At 34.3% G+C, this 22,743-nt stretch overlaps 1 protein-coding gene across 4 annotated transcripts; it reads left to right on the top strand.

Annotated features, from left to right (window-relative positions):
• The first annotated feature begins 412 nt into the window (after nt 1–412).
• On the top strand, nt 413–22,687 carry Nplp1 (Neuropeptide-like precursor 1). 4 transcript variants are annotated; one of them, XR_010887960.1, is made up of 5 exons: nt 413–564; nt 15,838–16,271; nt 16,584–17,440; nt 18,178–18,683; nt 19,952–20,102. XR_010887960.1 is itself a non-coding variant. In XM_012364792.2 (5 exons), exons 1-5 carry the CDS (start codon nt 490–492, stop codon nt 20,154–20,156), a joined length of 1,719 nt encoding a protein of 572 aa, XP_012220215.1. In that variant the 5' UTR covers nt 413–489; the 3' UTR covers nt 20,157–22,687. The 4 variants fall into 4 exon arrangements, 2 of the variants coding, with proteins under 2 accessions (XP_012220215.1, XP_012220216.1); XR_010887961.1 differs by having other exon boundaries at nt 18,178–18,691; XM_012364792.2 differs by having other exon boundaries at nt 18,178–18,325; nt 19,952–22,687.
• Nucleotides 22,688–22,743: the final 56 nt, after the last annotated feature.

Below are 22,743 nucleotides of genomic sequence, written 5' to 3'. Positions count from 1 at the left end.
TCGCCACGATTTTATCGTTATTGTTGTAAGAATAGCAGTTAATCTATATTCTTTTATAACAAACGTAGAAAGTGGCGGAAACTTTCCAATAAAGAGCACGTCACTGCTTCCTGATATGTGAAACAACACCAAATATTCTTCTTTTCGTCGACGCGCAATAAACGTGAATATTAGCCATGTTATCCTCGCCCTCGTTGTTTTTTTTTCCCCTTTTCTCGCGAAAAATCTGGCAAATGTTTCACCATTTGCCGTGAGATCTGTGCGTATCCTATCCATCGTCGACAAGGGAGAGGAAGGGAAAAAAAGGACAGACGCGACTACGTGTATACCGTCGTATGTGGGTGCGCGCTATGGGGCGAGGAGTAAGCTGGGGGGTGGAACGCCTGCGCCGGCTGAAATGCACCCTATATAAGAGGCAACACGTACTGAAGCGATACTCACATTCGGAAGCCCGCGTCGCGACGGACAGGTTGATCGTTTTCCGCGAACATGGGGTTCACCAGAAACTACCTCGTAAGCCTACTTCTCTACGTCTCCATCGTCAACGAGATTCGTCAACCAGCGGTGAGTTATTCTTTACAAAGTTTTATATCTTTCTTCTTTTGATATATAGATTTGTAATTGAATTAAAATCTATGAACGTTTTTCATTTTATTTAAATATGCCGTAAAATACAATTGATATGCATTAATGGATAATTCTTACATAAAGCACCGAGCTAACAATACTTGAGATTGAAATGAAATGTATTATAGTGAATTGCCGATCCATCTTTCTTTTCTTTCGATTATCTACACGTTTTTTATAATAAATATTAAGTGAGATTTTTCTCAGAAAAATAGGATCTTACAGTATTGTATACTATCCTTTTAAACTTTTAAACATTAAATTGTGATAAAAATTAAATAAAATGTACTTTATTATATCTGGCATTTAAGATTACATTAAATTTTAGTGAAAGGTTCATTTTTAAAAGCAATTTATATATTTAGTTTCTTTTTTTTTTCAATTCTCAGTATGATTTTTCTCAAATTAGTTCCTTAGATTAGTTTTTTAAATTAATTTTTAGATTAGTTCCTTAGAATTTACGTTAAAATCTTTTATGCTTATGGAACACTAAACACGAAATTATTTTAGTTTTTACTTATTAAACTTTTTAGATTTGTATTCGGTAAATCTTGGTTTGCATATTGCGTATATTTTATGTCGCCTTTATTTTCGACTGTTAATTTTGGAGAAACGTGAAAAAGGTATATATATTTCTCTAAACCGAAAATTAATTGGAGCATGTTTTATTTGTCTTTTTTTACCGGACTGACGTTTTACTTTGATTTGAGGAAATGGTCCAGAGATTACACTTTGAGCGAATAACGTGTTTACAACGTACTTGCGTACAAAGGAATGCTGGGCAGGCACTTCGAGCATGCACTTGCAAAATCGCAATCTCGCGTTGCTTTATTGCAATGTCCAAATTGTCAGAAACGCTGTAATTAATTGCATTTTCGTCCAAAATTTATATCAGTGAAAACAAAAATATTTCAAAAATAAAGATTTAAAATCGTATCTTTAAAGCAAATATTTACGGTAACAATTTAAAGATATTTATAACGAAATATTATTAACGAAATTATATTTAAAACAAAAAGAATTTTAGATATTGATACAAATTGTCCGTCGTTCAATTTTATGGGATATAAGGATGACAGAACCTGTTAAAGGATGCTAAATTTCGAACGTATTTCCCTCTGTTATGTATGCTTATACGACCGGAAAGCAGATAAAATTTACTATTCGTTCAACTTTATTGCGAAGACGCAAATTCTGTTAGGACAAAAATGTAAACGAATAAAGATTTCTATTGTATTTCAAGCAACGCAAGTTGCAAGTCAGAAAACAACATTTACATGCTTTTGCTGCTCGAATTTTAACGTTATTTTATATCCTACTAGATCGTAATTTTTATACGTAAATCAGATGCATTGTTGTACCCGTCAGCTTCCGCATACGAAGTTTTCGGAAGCTTTACGTGATAAAACAAGCGCTATATGTCATCCACAGCGGATGATAGCCGAAAGATGCGCGCAACGTATACGCCCACTTCTCTTCTGTGCATCCGAAATATGGTGTAGATTGTGTTCCGCATAATGCTGAATTCTTGACGATCCCTTTCGGATGCCGTTTGCATTTAGATAATTCGCGGGATGTGATTTGCGGGACGTTCTTGTGTATGGAAAATTCAAGAATTCACTCTCAGAGCAGACCGTTATTCACGTTCGTTCCCTGCCGTCGATGCTTTTATAAAACCTCACAAATCTGGTATAAAGGGAATCGGTTGATCGAACGGATTACTGCTTTAAATACGTCGGTGGCACCAGTATGCCACGGATAATTGAAGTCCATCTAAAAATTAACGAATCCATTGATTGTGGCTTTGCAGCGAACCTCGGAAATTGCAGTACTTCGTAATTGGTTTTAAAGCTCCGAAACCATTTTAGAAACACAAAGTTTTTTTTTCATGTATTTAAACGCATTACATTTAATCACAGTAACTTTAAAATTGATTTATTCGTGTATTTTTTTTTCAAAGCATAAAATAAATGTTATTTTTAAAAATATGAAAGTTTGAAAAAAATCCTTTATTTATAAAGGGTTTAAAAAAAGATTTATGGAAACAGTTTTAAAGCAATTTCCTGTTTATTATAATATTTTTCTTCATAAAGCTAAATATATTAGATAATTAATTTACCGTGACATGCTAACAACTTTTGCAGCACAGATTACACAACTTTATCTTATCAGGTAGAGCATCGATAAATCTTTCTAAATTAGTTCCTCGATTCTTTGTTAGCCACAATTGACTACACTCGCATTCTAATTACGACAGATTATATGCGATCAAACAGACTCTAATTGAACAGTTTTTTACACACAGAGAGAAAGAGAGGGTCCTTTTAATTCTTCTTCGATCACTTTTAATACTCCGACGCGTTTGTCCAACCAGGAAAAACCAAGAGCCACTTGAATGAAAAATGAACAATGTGTACTTGGCTAAAAATGGGTTAAGAATTGAGAGAAATTTTAAGTAATTTAAATCTTGATGGCAAAATTTAATTCCTATTTTAACGAAACAATTATATTTTGATTTTTTTTTTAAATTCGTAAACATTTTTAAAGGTTTTTTCTCTTATTAAATATTTTTATAACTGATTACTGACATTCAAAATTTGATCCGTTCCTTTCGGAACATTGTGTACACTGGAATTCCTCAAGTTAATAATCTGCAAGTGTGTAAAATAGGAACAAATTTCGTTACTGTACGATTGCCTGTAGCACATGGTCGATACTTTGCCAAACATAACGGCGAACTAGTACAAGACACCAAGTTCGACTGTTGAACCTAATCCCGCGTGACCGAGTCACAAAGTTTCATAATATCATACTGTAAATTTGTATAGGACGCTTAGTAGGAGTTCGCAATTTCACAAGCCGCTGGCTAAATTCCTTTCTCTTTATTTTTATCACAGAAAATGGAATCCTATCTCTGGTTTATCTTCTTTGCAAATGTTTTCCATCTCGATTTCTTTCTGTATTTTTTTCGGAACTCGCGCTTGATTTTATAGTTTTCTTCTCGTCTCACATCAAAGTAAACTTTATTAAATGTGGCATATTATGTCGATGTTTACCTAAGGCGATATCATAAGGAGTCAAAAGTAAATGTGACGACAAATTTTGTATATATTAGATATTTCGTATTATTAAAGTTTACTACGTGCTTAACTGCAAATATTGATTGTCAAATTGTGTGGAAAGAAAGATTATTAACTTTTTTATTATATAATAATGTTTATGATATTAAAAATTCAGATGCATTAGTATTCATCAAAAAAGCAATTACGTTTTTAGTAAAAAAATGTTCGCAAAGTGTTTCTTCCACAAGCACAACTTTACAATCAATTGATTGTGAAAGAGTGATATTAGATTGCGTTCCGGTATGGAGGGTATAAAAAGAGACGGTTTTACAAGGATCTTTACTTCCACCCATTCCGCCTGGTATCAATGGACGTGACGCCGCGACGGGAAATGTCGCGTATAAAAAGGTTTCGAAAGTTTGCATCAAAAAGTAAAGATGTCGAGAGTCAAACCTGTTGCCTTTTATACTCATAGCCGCGGAAAGAATAGGGAATGTCTTTAAAGACTTGTCGCACAAAGCGCGTTTTATTGATTTACCAAGAGACGACGCTCCTCAAAGAAACTATTTCTCGATACCGTTGACATAGAATTTAATTAATTTCCTAAGGCTGTGCTTTCTGGCACACTAAAGTTGCTGCAATTTATTATAAATGCAAAATACATTTGCGACGAGAGAGAGAGAGAGAGAGAGAGAGAGAGAAAGAGAGAGAGAGGGACGAAATTTGATTAATACAAATTGTCCTAACATAATGCATCTTGCATATCGTTCATAATAATCTCTTTCATTATATATTCGAAAAAAAAACAATCGTAAAATATACGCGAATTAAAGTTACAACGCGTTTTATTAAAATTTGGTTTATTGGAATTAATTTGCATTTTACAACGAGCGCAACCATCATCAACTGAGTGACACGTCCATAAGTAAATTTATGAGGTATTACAAGATATCTCGCGCGAACAGACTGCGGCGAAACGCGCATATGATATAGCCGTATACATTGTGATGGTTTAAATAGCAGTGGGCGTTCTTAATCGACGAAAACAAAAGCCCAGTAGCTTTCACCGCGGTATTATAGGCACTATAGAAAATGGTCGGAGTGAAGGTGTCCCGTGCGTGTACGGACGCGTCCGTGTGTAAATTACATTGTGAGGAGGCGGCGCGATCTTCCTGAAAAGGCCCTTTTGTAAAGACGCGAATTATTACTCACGATAACTCTTGCATTGTACGGAAAGAATTTGTCGCGCACAATCTAACTTTAAAATTAAATACTGTAAATAAAATGCTTGAAGATTGAACCGATATTCGAACATTCATTATAATATATCGCGAATAACTTATATGCATTGCTAGTTTGCGTATTTTATTTGTTTATTTTTTCGTCGACTAAAATTTAATCGTGAGTAAAATTTCATATCATTACGACGAAGGTCCTGTTTGTTCTTTTCTATTGCGATCAAAGAGTATGCTAGATTAAGCGTGTGAACTTAATCTCGGTCTGTTCCTCTTCTGGAGAAGTTGAGAGCACTCGCTTTGTCTCGCATACATCGCCACGTAATGGTATTAAAGGCAGTTAATCTACATTGAAGTTCTGGTAACTTCAAAGCTTCTCGATCTGTTTCGTTAGATCTTCATCCTCGCAGACAAGAATTTGCGGTGCTATCCCATGTCGTTTCAGTCCAAGTAGATAAATACAGCTATGGTCAGACCGATCGACATCGTTATTGACGTCGCTATCGTGATATTTCTCGACAGTTTATTTTTCGATTTTAACTCTATTTTTGTCTCTAAACTTCAGTTTAAATTCTAGAATAAGTCCTTTTTTTTTATTCAGTTAAAATACTAAATGTAAATTCTAGAATACGTTCTTTTCTATCAAGAATAAATTTTCAGAAATTATTCACTTTTCTTGCAAATTATTGAAGATGTAGATTCCTTTATTTCTTTAATAGGTATTCTATATATTGTTTTAGAAATAAAACGGGTCAGTTGAATCTGTACATACATTAAGAAGATTAAAGAACATTTTACCAATGTTTGAAATTATTCACTTCTTTCTCTTAGGCGCTTCTTGAATAATGTATGAATAAAGATTTAAAATCTTGCATTCTCTTTGCGCGACGTGTCTGATCATTTTATCGGCCGTTGAATTCGACCGTAATCAATACGAAGGTTTTCTTCGTAGCATCTGCGAGTCTATATCTCCAATCAGTAATTTCCCTTCTTTACACGGCCGTGGCGAAAGCAAATGAGAGCGCGGTTGTATGCAAATCGAATGCAGATTGTTTGTCACGTACAGCGGCACTTTCTAATTTTCTTAAAAATTTTACGTATTATTAACACACTTCAGATTGTTTTCCACTGTGTATATTGCAACTAATTATTTGCATAAAAGTTCTTTGATAAATTGTGTCCGTCAGAACAATGTCCGAAGCACAACTGAAACGCGTGCGCGATATGACAGAATGGAAAGAGCATCGAACGCCACGCGAATGTGTACCCCGAATGTTTGAGCTTGCAGGTTAATTTAAAAATTTCGCAGCAATCGTATGCGAAACACATTAATCACACCAACATACGCGGCACCTGTTATCAACTACGCATCTGTCCTGCGTCACTACCGGTACCAGTTAGTGATCGTGATTTATTGTCGCGGCACCGTCCCGCGGTGACGAACGATAAACTATTGATAAACGAGATAGACATCTTTCCTGGAACACATGTATTTAATTGCGTAATTTTAGGAGTTTGGTTTGCGCGCGAGCGAGCTAGTGCTGACGATACAGAACAACGATAATATTCTGTGTTCGGTTATCCCGATTACGTTAACACGATTTTCAGATTAGGAATTAATTAAATCAGATATATCGGACTTATCGTCTGTGCTTATTCATAAATTCATTATTTTATTACAGATAATAAAAATGTATTTTATGTCGCTGCTTCGTATATTTAAGGCGCAATTTTGACACGTGCATCTACATGTAAGCCTTAAATAGAGGATGATCAAGATTGTTGCGCATTATAAATGGTTCGAGCGATTAAAGCTGGCCTGCGCGTGATTAAGCTTGCGGATAGTAGCTCGTCGATCATGTCGGGTATCGATTACGTGACATTTCATGATGATATCATAATAATCTCCCGTTATTGCTGGAAAGAAGTGCAAGTTTCGCGGAAGATTAATGTCACTTGCCGTGTTACGCGCCCGGCAGATGCGCTTCCTGCCGCATCGTCAGACAGCGCGACGTTTCCCATCCGCGTTTTACGAGAAACCCAGGCGTTGTGACACGATTCTTTTGTGCGGCGTGTCGCGCGTATTGTTTGAACCGCTGTTACGTCAGCTGCTCCAATTTTCCTTGCCCACGATGATGCGTTTATTAAACTCAGAGCTCGGTGCATTTTGAATCTTAATAGCGCAACAGAGATCGATGGCAGCGTTTTGGTAATCATAGTTAATATTATAAATATCAGTTTTAGTTAATTTTATAAATTATATTATTTTAATAAATATAATATTTTGTAAAATAATTAATAGCTATTCGCTAGAAACATTTTTTCAACGAGTTTATTTGCTGTGCTTTTATGATGGATTTTGTGATGACGTGTAAATGCTTCGATTCGTCGTTCAAACCACACTGGACATATTTCCGATTTAATTCATAAATCTTACGCCACACATCGTTACTCATATTCTCCCTTAATTAGTTTGAAGCTTGCAGCGTCTCGTACCGCTAAAAGGGAGCTTATCTACGACGAACGAATAAACGAACGAATGAACGAATGAAGCTTGGATGACATGTACAAATGAACGAACCCGTAAATTTGTAATTTAGTCGAAAGAGCTTTTAAACAACAGCTGAATTAATGATTGTAAGATTTCTGAAATAGAATCCGAATTGGCAATTTCGGCGATTCTTATTTTCGGTTTCGACAATTTTTATTTCTATCGTTCTCGATGTGCTTGATTTACGAAAGACGTAAATATCACTGCTAGTTTCATCTGAGAATCATCTTTTTTTGGCACATTCTACAGTAATATCTTTGAAAGTTGATCGTCCCGAAACAGCATTGATGGATAAGATCATTTTTAGAAGGAAAAAAAATATCCAGTTATGGTTATCGATACGTCAACCGTATCAGAGTGACTGAGGCTTCTTTTTTCCGGATGCTCGTTTGCGCAGAAAAGGACGAGGTTGTATTGCTTGAGGACAAAAATAGCCTAAGATTGACGAGAAGCGATATCATAATTTAGAGGACCCACGGTCGTTATCGTCCCTTTCGTCGGGTTGCCAATTGCATCTCGTATTTTTCGGGCAGTTTGTCACCGAAAAGGTTTCTCGCTATATAATCTTTGCTATTCCCAAGAATTTGATGCCTACGTGCCGCTCGTTAATCATACCTATTCGCAGAAAATGAGACGCCGCCAAACTTCGTTCATTGCGTGGGACGATACGGAGGAGTAATTGATAAAGCAAAAAGATCTCTTCTACAATCGATTACGTCACGACAAAGTGCTACGCGTGACATGTATATCACGTTCTTCGAATAAAAGCTCGGTAAAATTAGAAGTTGCATTACGCGGAATGAATTAATGTACATTTTTATGGAAGAGACCTTTATCCGACCGGATAAAAAATAAAATAAAATGTGAAGTACATGTAGAGGTAAAAAATTTAAAAATATGGTATAAAAATTTAAATAATAATTTATTTTTCTACATAATTGCCATATTTTTAATACATTTCCTCCAACAATTTGACATTTTTTAATTTTGTATAAAAATGTTTTGTTTAGAAAATTCTTCAGTTAAATCCATTAAACTTTTAATATAAAAGTATCTTATCATATTATTTTACTCCAGATCTGGCGACATCAAATTATGTATTTGAACTATTATGAAAATTGTGATCTAAGAGGATCTGTACAGGAGACAAAAGAGAGGACATAAAAGATGTTTTCTTGCTGAATGACAAGCATAAAGCTGCACTTACATTAGAGTAATTTTCTAATTAAAGAATTTTTTTTGAGAAATTAAATAACCGGTATTAAAAAACATGGTGATTATACATAAAAGTAAACAACTATATAAATCTTTATAATAAATACTTATTTTTTAATAACGATTTGCAAAAATTCTTTGATTCATCCACATGTTATTGCGGCGCAGTTTGGAGCAAGTAGTACAAGTAGATTGTACTGTCGGACTGAGGAGCAATATGAAATGCACGGCAAAGGAAATCTGATTAATCTGCAAATCTGAATGCAAGTTTCGATAATGAGATTATTCTGCTTAATTGGAGTCAGTGTACAAGAATCAATTAAATAGCTAATGCAACGGATGTATACTATCATAAATGTTACAAAGGAGTATTAAATGCGCGGATTAATTTTCTAAAATTAGCATTTAACAATAAGCTTCCAAACAAGCAGCTATAATCCGACTTAAACGTCAAACTTACCTTAACATACTCCCTTGCGCACTAATAGATGTTCTAGAAACAGCTGCTGAAACGTATGAATGTTATATGGGGTTAAAGCAGATCGACTTAGTGTCCTAACAGCAAGGATTTCGGAAATGGCTTTGGTTATAGATGGTTCTCACTGCAACATAATATAATGCTAAATGGCACACTAATATAGTTTATGAAACATTCCTTTTCAATTTTTAATCTTATACACTTTGATGCATTACAAAAAAATAAATGTAATTTTATGTATAGATTTAACATACAAAATAATTAATTTGTATTTTTAAACTTATTAATTACGTAATGATATATGTATTTGTATTTTCTTTTTTTCATTATAAAAAGTTTCTTAAGAAAAAAATTTAATAGCTTCCTAAAACAGTTTTAACTTAAATTCTCTGTACGGAGTTTTAATTTTATTAAAGATATATTTACAGCAACATTACATTAATAATATTTTATAAAATATACAGAAAAGCTCTGATTTATTTCGACAAATACATTGAAAGTGAAAGAAAAGTTTTATCTTCTTCTCAAACGCGATTTGCAGTGTGAGTGCGAATGCATGTAAAATCGATCAACAATTGCGCGAGTTTTCAAGAGTTCTAATGCGCGATCGAGCATTTAAAGTTTGCTCGTATTTGCTTATCAAGTTTTGTATTGCCGATTCCGTAGCTTTTCCAAAACTTTAAAATTTTTTTTTGTTAAAGATACGCAAAGTTTATCCGGAGTTCTATATAAATGATATATTCTATTGAGTGTAAGTGGACTTAAAAACGGTGAAATGTCGGTATACGGAATACAAGTGATCGCTCGTAAAAAAAAGAAACGACAATGCAGAGAGAATACAAATACATCCTTCATGAGACTGTAAAAGAACATGTCTGTAACGTAGCGCACGTTGGCATCGACGGATCGGAAAACGCTTTGTCACTGCGTTTCATCCAAGTGTGCTCCGTTTGTGTATCTGTGATTCTTCCGCGGAGAAGTTTTGTCCCGTTCGTAGTAATTTTTTTATTAGAAATATTTGAATAAAATGTAGCACGTGTGCAAAACAACTGAGATATCGAAATTTCAAAATAATTATATTTGTCTATATAAATATTATATATGTGCAGTTTGTGGCTTTTTAAGTTATTTAATACAAAATGTCATAAAAACTTTAACATTATTCGTAATATATACTCAAATTGTTAAATAATATTAATAATATAATAATAATTTAATTTGGATTTAATTAATGTAACATTTCATAATAATAATATCTTTATTCATAATAATAATAATATTCCAATTTGGAAATCGAGTTATGGTCGACATTTCATTTCAACAGTTTGAGAAATTGTTTCAAATGATATTGTACTTTATTAAACTATAAAATGTAACAGAGAAATTACTGAAAATCTATAAATATATCTTTCTCAATATATTATATAATTTATATTTTATTAATTTTATTATATAATAAAATTTAACTTTCTTAACTTAATTTAATTTTCTTAACTTTTAAAAATCAAAAATGTTTTATTCTATTACCAAATTGATATATTATAGAAGCAAAAAATTATAATCTTTTATAATCATTTATTTTTCTAATACTCTTTACAGTTCATGTTCAATAGAGAAACATTTTCAATAATTTTTCACAATAATAATATTGCATTCGAATCAGTATTTCCACGCCTGTAACAATATTATATATATGGTATATGAAATCTTATTAAGCTGGGATTGAGTAAATCCACAATCCCCCAGAAGAAAATAGCTTTCAGAATATACGAGTTCAACCGCAACATCTCCCCGCGGAATTCGCGACACAGTTGCAGAATCAAGAAAAAGAAAGAGAGAACTAAATTTTCTAGAAACATTTATTTTATCAATAAATCAACTTAGATGGGGGAACGCAGTGAAAGAAGAATTGGAAGCATTTGTTTGAAAGATAATGAGACATTTTTAGAAGCGTGACAGAGTTACGTATAGAGGACAGCAAGAATTTACATTGCCTTACTCTCGTAGGAAACTGTTCTCACAATCGACCAAAGTATTCGAATACTTGGAATCTTTCAGATGCTAAGAAAATTCTATTCTCTAAAATTAAAGCTAATAATGTTCGTCTTGGTCAAATTCTATAGAAATACGGCTAAATCCGCAATATAATATTAGTTTCAATAAATTGAAAAAACTTTGATCAAAAAGACTGGTAAATTGAATTTCTTGTGATAAAATTTTTTTTAAAGATATGTCTTTATATATATAAAAAAATTTCAAAAAATTACTGCTTAATTAATTATTTTAGGCTAATCAGTATTAAATAATTTTTATCAATTATTTTACATAACTCTTTCTACAGCAAAATAAAATTATAACAGTGTTCAATAAATAGAGCACTTAGGCAATGATCGATGACTAGTGAATTGAATTGATGAATATGTGAATTATGATTATAATAATATACTTATATCAAACAAATTCGATCATAATCGATAATCACTAAACGTTCCGAACGCAGCCAGTATGTCTATAATAAATCATATATAATCATCAGATTAATAAATGAAATATTACGTTGTTTAAAATCGTAACATATTTCGTCAACTTGTGACTCTGAAGATTTATTCATTTAGTTATTTTTTTTTATTGTTTAAAAATAACTAAATAACAGAACTTTTTTTGCATACTGTTTCTTGCAGAAACTAATTTTGCTTATTGGTTGGCTGTCAGTCAGCTCGTGCGGTCGTAGTTTCTCGCAAGAATGTTAGCAGAATTTTGAGGTGGCTGTCTACCGAGGAAGTTAATACTTGGTATTTGAATGATGTAATTAGTAGAACGTGGACTTTCCTCACAAGATAAGCCCGTGCAGTTTCCCAGGAATTCAATTTAGTCCCGCTGTGACCAAGGACCACACGGGTCGAAGAGGCGGAAGGCTTTAATGAAACACGGTCGTGATTACCGGCAACACTTTCCTGCGTACAAACGAAAATTATTCTGTGACCTTTCATGGGAAGTGATAATCCTCTATCCCTCAGCAGCGACCCAATAATTAAGCATTTACTGCATTAAAGTTACGTAGTTCAATCTACGTGCGGTGTATTACATGGATAAAATGCGAGCGCTGTGTAGAAATATATAATTAGTTTTGGTTAGTTTTAATAATAATAAATAAAATTTGCTAATTATTAAATTGTTAATATTAATGATACAAACTCTGATCCGATATCGGAAAAACTTAATTTTGTAGAAGAGAATTTTATTAAAGAGAAAGTACAGATAAAAATGATAAACGAAATGAAATTACTGACGCGGCACTATCTGCCAATTGTCGCCAAATGTACGTGCGTTTCCTCTACGCGAATGTGCTTATACTTCTAGAATATAGATTGTACAGTATGAAACGCAGCCGGTGCTGCATAAGATTCAGCATAAATGTGCTAACTCCAAATAGTGAGCATAACTTTTTTTTAAAACCTGGACTGAGAAAAATAAATTTTCTTACTTGTAAATGACTTCTGCAACAAACTTTTCTCGAATAAATTTTCTTTATCTTTGACAAATTTATATACAGACTTTTTTATACGGGTTCGGTCTTTCGTTCGCGATGCAATTTCCTCATCTCGGTCAAACTATAAACATTTTTCAATTATTCATACAAAATTTATTCGACGCTTGAGTTGTCAAACATAAAACGCTTGCAGTATAAACAAATATTTTAATTTTTACAAATGTCGAAGCTGTGCATTTAAATTTACCATGCACGTTGCTCTGCAAAATGTGACTACAGGTGTCACATGGTTCCGTGGCCGTGGACGTGCGTTATAATTGCAACTATCATATCCAGAGCTTGACGTCATGTGCTTCACCAAAATTGGACTTGAAGCGTCACTAATCTAGCAATCTAATAATGCTAATTACGTTGTACAGCGATGACGAATGTTTCATTGCAAACTGCGCGTAATTTCGTTCACGTTTCGTTCTCATTTACATTAATATCAATTGATTTCAATCTCCGACACAGTTTCCGAAAATTATATAAACTATATAAGAATTATTTTTGTTGAAATATTATTTTCGTAGATTTTATACTTTTATCATCCATATTTTTGTTTTGATTAACTTTGCGCGTTACATTTTCCAAATATATAAAATCTCTGATTACAATGTTATCATATTTCGACGACAAAAATATTCGAATACGCAATGCATACGCTTTTGTGTTCCGAGAATATTATCAAACGCTCGCACGCCAGCATGTAGACTCAGTTAATGTCAACGGCATCTGAGCGAAATTTACAAACCATTGCAGAGTTTATGCTTGTATAATACTGTCAAGACGCTGTGGGTTGATTTCAGTTAAAATTAGCATAAACTGTGGAACAAGTGGAACAAGTTAATATTAAAGCAAAATGTCATTTATAAATATAACGTCAACAACGTCACACAACATAAATCCTGAAAAATGAGATTTGTACGACAAATCATAGTAAGATAAAAATCGTCAGAATTACATAAACACCTAATAAACTCGAACAGCAAATCGATAAATAAGAAAGTCATTACCGATGATTTATCTATTAATATTATGATTCAAACATGATTTGAAAATGTTTACGGAAAAGGTCGCATTCTAATGTGATGTCGTGGTTTCTAAGAAGAGATAAGGCACACTGCGGAAATCACGTGTTGAGAAGTGTGATAGCTACCGAGCGAGATAAACGCAAGTTAGAAAAAAAGAAAGTGGCAAATTCAAAGAAAATAACTTATAAAAATTTGAAAATGTATTGATAGGAGAAATTTTTAATTGAAATATTATCGGCCTGTGAATATATGAACATTGTTTGCGATTAACGGAATTTCGATAATAGATTGTTAATTATTATTTTCTTTTTTTTTATATTAAATTGGCACAACTTAAATCAGCATTATTTCATTTTTTTTAACCCCATAGTACTTTTTTTTAAATTTTTCACAGAATTTATCGAAATTGAAAATGTTCATAAAATATGCATCAGCCATTATTTGCAAATTCTATTAACGTTTATTGTTAAAAGTTACAAAATTCAATAAAAAGTTCATTGCCGACATAATTCGCCCACATAAATGCTAACAACGATCGATATACTTGTTACGGGAGGTGTGCAAAATCTCAGTAACAGGTATTAAACGGTTGCGCACTTTCCTGCCACGTTCCCTTCATTTCCATTTTCGCTTCGTGTATTCTCGTAAACTACGGGAGTGTCGCGGTTGCAAAGAGATTTAACTCATTTCTGACATCGAGACGATCATTTAATTACGTCGCAGCTGGCTGGCGTTTCGCGCATTATGTTCAGATTAATTCCAGACGGTCTCGGCATGCAACATTTCGTATCACGTCGAATTTTCATAAATCCTTCGCGGACGTGAATCATATTATCGCCGATATCGTAACGCTACTGCGTCACGTTTCCTTGAAAAATTAATGTCAAAACGTGACGACTGGATCGCACATCAGACGCGCACGTGACTTGGATCCGCAACGATCGATTAAAACGAGATTTAACGTATTGTATAAACGCCTATGCTACCTTGAACGTGTGCGAAATAATGGGGATTGAAATGAAGTGGAATGCTGGAAACATTGAACACGTTGTACCGGTATTTCATTCTCGCAATAAATTCTGGGGGTTCCGTTGTTGGACTACGTTTTTCATCAATTTTGTAAATTGCTTTACGAATTTGACAACTGATTTTTTTGCGAGGCAAATTTGAAGAACCAATTTGTCTGTTTTTCTTTATATCTTTTTTATAATCTCCAATATTAAATACCGTAATAACTGAGTGTAAAATTTAATTTATTGGAAATTAATTAAAAAATTAGACATCGTACCTTAATATCTCACGATTTTTACGTGGAAAAATTAAAACTAGGTTTTGCACAACACACAGAGATAAAATATTTTCTAAAAATAATCATTAAAAATTATTCTCAGTACGCTGAATAAAGAGATTGTAATTGTTAATTAAATTTGTGGAAATACATTGCATTAGAAATATATATATATATAAACACATAAGTATAAAATCAATAACGTCCAGCAGGGAGAGGACAAATAACTCGGATCTATCGCTCCCGAGATATTGAGCACAAAATAAAAGGGCACAAATCTTTTCTGCATTTTATTGTGTTTTTTTTATCGGTCAGTCAAGTATTTTTCTTAGCTCTCTGACTGGAGGTAAAATACATTTACGTGATATTTCGGAGTACACTCAGGCGTGATATTAGGCGCAGGTTTTTGTCGATAAGCGTATCCCGGTTGTCCCGGTAAGCGCATTTGTAAAGAATTTGATAAAATTGTAGCAGAAATCAATAATGCAAGCAAGCGGAAAAAGAATAAATGTCATGTCTGGTACATCTACCAAACATTTTAGAACATTTTATACGGACACTTTATACGTATTATTTTTATTATTACGTAATTTTATGTATACATTTTTATAGCAAAAAATAATTATAAACAACTATATATATTTATTTAATTAGCAATAATTATATATGGCGCACAATAGTTATTTAATAAAAGCAAATAGGATGTGAATATCGATGCTGGATCCTTTCATGCAAGAAAATAATTTGCATTTTACAAGCTAAAAATGAGCAGCCGATGAAAAATTACTGAACCGTAACCGCCTCTCGTCTTGCTCCAGGTGACGTGCCAGGACGAAGAAGCTAGTCAATGCATACCAAAGAAGACCTTCCAGGCATTGCTGCGCTTACCGGAAGTTAGTTCGAATCTAGCAGCCTATTCGAGGACAGCAAGAGTTATCCAGGAAACAAAGAATCCTAACGACATGGAAAAAGTTCTCAACTTAGAGGAAAATGACGAGGAGATTTGTATACCCGGTGCCGTTTACTTGGAGCTCTTCAGAAACCCGGCGTTGCGAGGACATCTCAGTGTCATGGCGCGTACTCAAAAGTTGCCCGAATTTCCCGGACGCATTCTCGATAGTGAGGAAATCTTAATTCCCGAATCGGAAAAACGCAGCCTCGCCACCTTGGCCAAGAACGATGATCTGCCGATGAGTATGCAGGGCCACGAGAGTGATGCCGATGATGAGGAGAAGAGAAGCGCACCTTCCGGGTATTTATCAAAGATTTTTATAAAGTTTAAATAATTCAAACTTTTATAGAACATAGTAATTAAAGTCTTTGCATGTAAACAAGAAGATTAAAAAAATTATTTTGTGACGAAACAATTTTTCGATAATTATTACAGATAAATATTTAATCACTTTATGATAATTTTATATCTAGATATTTATTGTTCCAGATAAATACCTAGTTAATAACCCTGCAATAATTTTTATATTAATTTTATCATTAAGTGAGTTGCTTCATTTATTCAATGTACTCAATTGCCCCAGTTAATTGAATTTATCAAATTAAACGACAGCCTGGACGGATCCCTGATACGCATATACAAGGAGTACTACGATCGACCTGAGATTTACGACTATCTGTCTGAGCTGGATCCGGAAGCCGAGTATCCGGTAGACAAGCGCAACGTCGGTTCTCTGGCGCGGGACTTCGCGCTGCCCACAGGCAGACGTCATATCGCCTCGGTGGCTCGCGATTACGGTCTGCCGAACGGTAAAAGAAACATCGGCGCTCTGGCTAGGCAAAGCACGCTACCGCAGAATGGCAAGAGGAACGTTGCTTCGTTGGCGCGATATTACATGCTGCCGCAGGCCGGCAAGAGGAACGTAGCCGCGCTGGCCCGAGAGTCCTTGTTGCCTTACGGCAAGCGTTATCTCGGCTCGTTGGCGCGCAGCTCTGGCTACCCGGTTCGCCAATACGACGAGGATAAGCGCAGCATCGCCTCGCTAGCCAGGAACTCCGATTTGCCAGCGGCTTTTGTGAAGCGGGGCGGCATGGCGCCGAGAACGATGATCATCCGGGTGCTGAATCGTCAAGGCAGATCCTTGGACGATGACCGCGAGACGCACAGCGAGCCCTTGGATCTGCAGCAGCTCATCCAGCAAGGGCACGACAGCCAGGACGAGACCAAGGAAAACGAATGGCAGAACGCATCTCCTTCCTTCGGAGTCTCGCAGGATCTGGATGAAAACAAGGCGAAGAACAGATCAAACAGGAGAATCGATGGCTCGTCGCAAACAAGGCACAAGAGGCAGATTGACTTCTCCGATGAGTATCCGCTGCCTGTCGTGCAAAACACCAATATGCTCGATTACGAGGACATGATCGAGGCGTTTGCCGATCACTATCCGAACGCAGAGAAGAGGTTCATGGGTGAGTAGAATTGTTTTAATGCGACATTTCCCGATTGAAATTTGGAATTTATTTCTAAAGATCTCGTAAAGTTTGTTTTACATTTACAACGCATTTAATGCGATTTCTGTTGAAATTTGTTTGAAATCAATTTACGGAGAAATCTCGTAAAGTTTATTTTACATTTATAATGCGAGCGGAAAATATTTCATTTTATCTGAAAGGTCAAAATGTTGCTGCTGGGTTTGTCACACGGGGATAATTTTACAAAAACAGAATTTAATTACTTTTTTTTTAAATTAATTAATATTGATTTTTCTTTCAATATATAATAAAGGCTCGTAGAAACTCAAATAGGGTGTTTTCAATAAATTTAAATAATATTAAAAATTGTCAAAGGCCGACTTTAAGGTTTTTCTGTAAATTGTCGAACTACTAATTAGAAGACGAAAAATTAATCAAAGACATTTGAAAAAAAAATATAAAAAAGTAAATCTCAAAAATTCAATGCTATGCATCTAACTCACTGATTGGTCTGTTAATAAAAAATCTACATTTAATTACTGAACTGCAATTGGTAAGCTTAAACTCGGATCAAATTAATTGCATCTCTTTTACATCCATGATACATTCGTGGAATATCTTTGCTCGTTTAGCTCGAATTCTCGAAATTCCACTGAATTAGCGTAGGTGAAAGCCACGCTACGTTAACCACGTATCAACGCGCGCTGCCAACTGTAATACTCTGTCGGGAACAGGTTCCGCGCCGGAGATGCCGGCCGACTCGGGCTACCCTGAAGTGTTGCAACTGAGTAAGAGACATATCGGAGCCCTCGCACGCCTCGGCTGGCTCCCGTCGTTCCGCGCCCCACGATTCTCTCGATCGCCGCGTTATCTGGTCGAAAGGTCAGGCCGTTAGGTCAGCCGTTCTCTTCCGTGTCCTCCGCCGTGTCCTCGTCTCCTACCTCGATGTGATATGTCAACCGTTTTGTCGTACCTGTAACAAGTCAAGTAGAGCTCCACCACCTACAAACTGAGAAAATATGTCATATCTATATGTGTGTGTGTGTGTGTGTCAGTACCAACAGAACTATCTAAGCCTTTACGTCACCGCAAATAATAACTCACCAAAAAAAAAAAAAAAAAAAAACCAACCACCTACCAACAAATCTACAATCACCACGTACAAAACAAATATGTTCTCCAAATTGTGTCTTCTTCTTCTTCTACTACTACCATGATACCACCCCAAGGACTCGTCACGGTAGCTAGGTGTACAAATTGTCTCGATGTAGTTTCTCGCTGTTAGAGACTAGCGGCTCAATGTTATTAGACCGTTATTAGATCGCTGGTAGATCAATATTAGTCGATTAGTGGGCGTAGAGTCGGTGTATAGTTTGTTTTACGTTCATTCGGTGTTAGTTGATTACTCTCAGTGTTTAATCGAATGGTTCTCAACGTTAATTAAATGCATTTTTGAACAGAATGGAGAATTGCGACGCAAAGGATGCAATTCGATTCGATCTCTACTTATCGCACTTGCAATTTTCGATAAACGTTGGGAATCATTGATGTGCCACTTCATGGCGTTTTTCTGAATATATTCAAAACTGCAGTGTTACATCGGAATGGTTTCTATTTTATTTTACTTTTATTTTAAAGATCCGTGATTACATTTCTCAGAGGAGTAACTCACGCAATTGATAGGCAGGATTGAAAACCATTACTGAAGGACACTGTATTATATTACATTGATGTTATATGTTCAATGATGTTGAACGTTTCTGTGCTGTCAGAATCGTCCTGGGAAATATTATTAAGTTATATCAGAAAAAATTAATCGCATAATTATTTTTTTACTTATATGTGGAAATTTTTATGATATTTGGAATGTCTCAAAGCTCACGAATGCCCTTTTAATGATTTTTTGATTAATTTGATTTCAATTTTTCTCAAGCAAAAATACCAAAGTATCAAGAATTTCTACGTTGCAATTGAAAAAGAAGTCTTTTTACAAAGCTTCAAAAAAGACATAATCAATATCGTCGTAGAAATAAATAAACAAGCAAAACTGTATTTTTTAATTTTTAGTAGATTTTATTTTAATAGAATATTAATTTAAAGCTTACTTGCAAATTTTTCTTGATATTTTAATTGAGAAAAAATTGATTGCAAATTGAATAAAAAAATTTGTTTATTATTAAAATGTCCGCTTTGAAATATTTCATATATTGTTTATTTATATTTGCTATATTTTATTGATCAAATTTTTTTATAAAAAAATTTAATATTTGATACAATTATGAAACAATTATGCTTAACAATCAATTAATATAATAAATTTTTTTTTTTTTTTTTTTAATTTTTATCATAATTTTTTCTATTGGATTTCCTTTATTTTCTTTATAAATGTAGGACGCTGTCAGCACCGCGCGCTATTAATTAGTTACATGTTTAGAATCGATTCGATGGATCCGATATGTGGTGTTGCGCGAGTGGTGTTTTGTGATATAATGAAGACGCGAATTTCAGGGAGAATCCCGCAGATGGGTCCTCGTCCAACTACACCCCCGACGCGTCGACACGGTCGCTAAGGCCGATATTCACCCCGAAAACACGCTACTTGCAGTCCCTGCACGGAGATTGTCGACACGGCTTCAAGAAGTTCCTGCTGTTACCGGACATGGATAACTTTCTACGGACGTCGAACTCCCGCATCGCATCTCGATCCATGTAAAGTCCTTGTTTCGCCGCTCGCTCGCGCAGCGCGGCACCGCCGTACAAATATTATTATTATATCTCAAATTCACGCGTGTAATTATAAGGAGGACGGGGGGAAATGAGCACGTGAGACTGTATGAGTGTAAATATTTGGATTCTGACGTTTTTCCTTGCTGATGTATCTTCACCTCTCATCAAACGTAGATTCGTTGAATATCTCGATTACTATCAAATGATAATTCAGAAAATACAATATTTAAAATAATATTGAACAATATTGAAAAATTATTGAAAATTAGCATTGTAATTAATTGAAATTGAAAAAAAGACAGAAGTGAGGAAACACGTCGCGTAATTTGTCAGCGACAATCCAGTAAAAATTCGGCAGGAGTTGATCTTGTCGCAGGCTCTATCGATCCAACAATAAGCTTTACTGTTTGCTGACAATAATCTTACGTAATCCTAATGTAACGCCTTAAATGTGCCATCTGTATCGAATTAACAGATTTAAACTGTTATGCAGAAAGCGTATGTCTAAAAAAAAAAAAAAATTCCAATTTACAGATAGATTTTTCTCAAGAAATTTTTCTCCACAGTTATATAAGTTTTTGGATCTATATTATATAAGAGACTTTGTCATCGGTAGATGTTACACGAGTTTCTGAAAAACGCATTTCTCTTAATATTATACTTAATATTATATTATTCTCTTAATATTTATAACTTAATATTTCTCTTAGTGTTGATGTGTATAGCAAACGTATTGCCGTCACTTTTGTAACACGTATCTTTCAAGGCAAGGTGAGAAATATCTTTGATCAACAATTAACGAATCTTTATCAATAGTCAAACTACGCATTAAATTTGGCAACGTTTTTTTTTATCATTGACGCTATTTGCATAATGATTTTGCTGATCATTTTCGAACGATTCGTCGAGAAATGTATTCTGCTCTCGTGACCTTTTATCGTAATCCGTTTGTAACTATCTGAACGTACGAAAAAAAGGGATAAAAGATCGTATATCAATTTGTCATTACTACTTAGCTGAATGATAAATCGTCGCGGGATCGAAATATTTTATCCCGCGCTCGGTTTCTAATTTAAACGAGCACAACCGCGAAAGGCTGTATGTCACTTTGATGATTATTACTTAACTTGGATTTACTAATAAATCATTGAGAGATCGAAATATTTTATGCGCGACCATGGCGAGCCACTAAGATCATAAAAAGAGGATTAAGATTTGCGCACGTCAATTCGACGATTGTTATTGAGCAAAACCATAAATTGCCGTTGAACGCAGCTATGCAAAAATAAATTGGAAACAAAATAGTTCGCAATTGTGAAATGTGATAATATTAACTGCACGAAATGATTGTTATTTTACAGATATTTCTCACCGTGTTATAATTAATACTTTTGCGACGCATCGTATGATTTTAGATACGGGATATTAAAAATTAGAAACAAATCTGTTTTTCAAATTCATTATTTGTTAAAACAATATCTGCATATGTTGGAATAATATTTAACAAAATTATTTAATTTTACCAAATTTTATGATAAAATGAAACAACTTCTAGTTCTTCTCATACAATTTTAAAATTTATCTGGATAAAAACTTAAAGGAAATATATATATATATATGAATGGAAATAAATTTAATCAAAAAGATATTTTTATTATATTATATATTCCAGTTGTATCTTTCAAGAACCATTTTTCAAATTATAAAATTTAGAAGCTATAAAATTAGAACTTTAAAATTTAAAATTTAGAATATTAATAAAGATTTTAAATATTTGACTTTATTTTTCTCGAAATGTCATTTTGACTCATACATCTTTTTCTGTGGTGAATCAATTAAAAAAGTCAATTGAGGTGACATACGTTGCGGTCGCAGAAGCGTTTACAGACTTTAAAAGAAAAGATGTGGAAAACAGAAAGCATTTTTGCATGTAACGAACTTAGACATTAGGACATTTTGCAGTGTCCTCCCCTCGTCTGTGTCCTGTATCTTTTTCATTCTTTTCCGAAATTTTACGATTACAGCTGCGAGAATCTCGATCGTTCGCACGCACCCGGGCAAGATCGACGAAGCCAGGAAATAATCTCCGTGAGCGTAGTAACATATACGGTGTAAATGCCAAATTAGTGCTCAGAGCATGCAGGCTCGATAGTGATAACGCCAATTCGGTTTCATCCTAGTCTCCATTGTATCTCGTTTGAATATCGTTAGAGACGTCGTTGTGTAACATGTATGTGGTATTGCACGTATCAGTCGAAAATACGCCCGATGTCACGGCATCATCGGTCTATCATTGCTGTGGACGACATATAAGTCTATCAACTCTCTTTAACTTTACGATTTAAAGTACTATGTGTTTGTCTAGACAATAATGGATAACCAAAGTGACAATAAAGCGATAATAATATTGAAGTAATAAAAAAAAAAACCCCGGATTTTATTCCACAGATACGTTTGCTCTACTTTTAGTTCTCATAATTATTTATGTATAATAATTAAATGTGATTTTCAACAATAGAAAGAAAGAAAGAATTACATTAATATATAAATGCGATACATAACCATAATGTTAT

This window comes from Linepithema humile, chromosome 1 (genome assembly GCF_040581485.1).
Source record: "Linepithema humile isolate Giens D197 chromosome 1, Lhum_UNIL_v1.0, whole genome shotgun sequence".
In the NCBI taxonomy this organism is placed as follows: Eukaryota; Metazoa; Arthropoda; class Insecta; order Hymenoptera; family Formicidae; genus Linepithema; species Linepithema humile.
The sequence above is the reverse complement of the archived record's forward strand: the minus strand, read 5'-3'. Positions and strand labels throughout refer to the sequence as shown.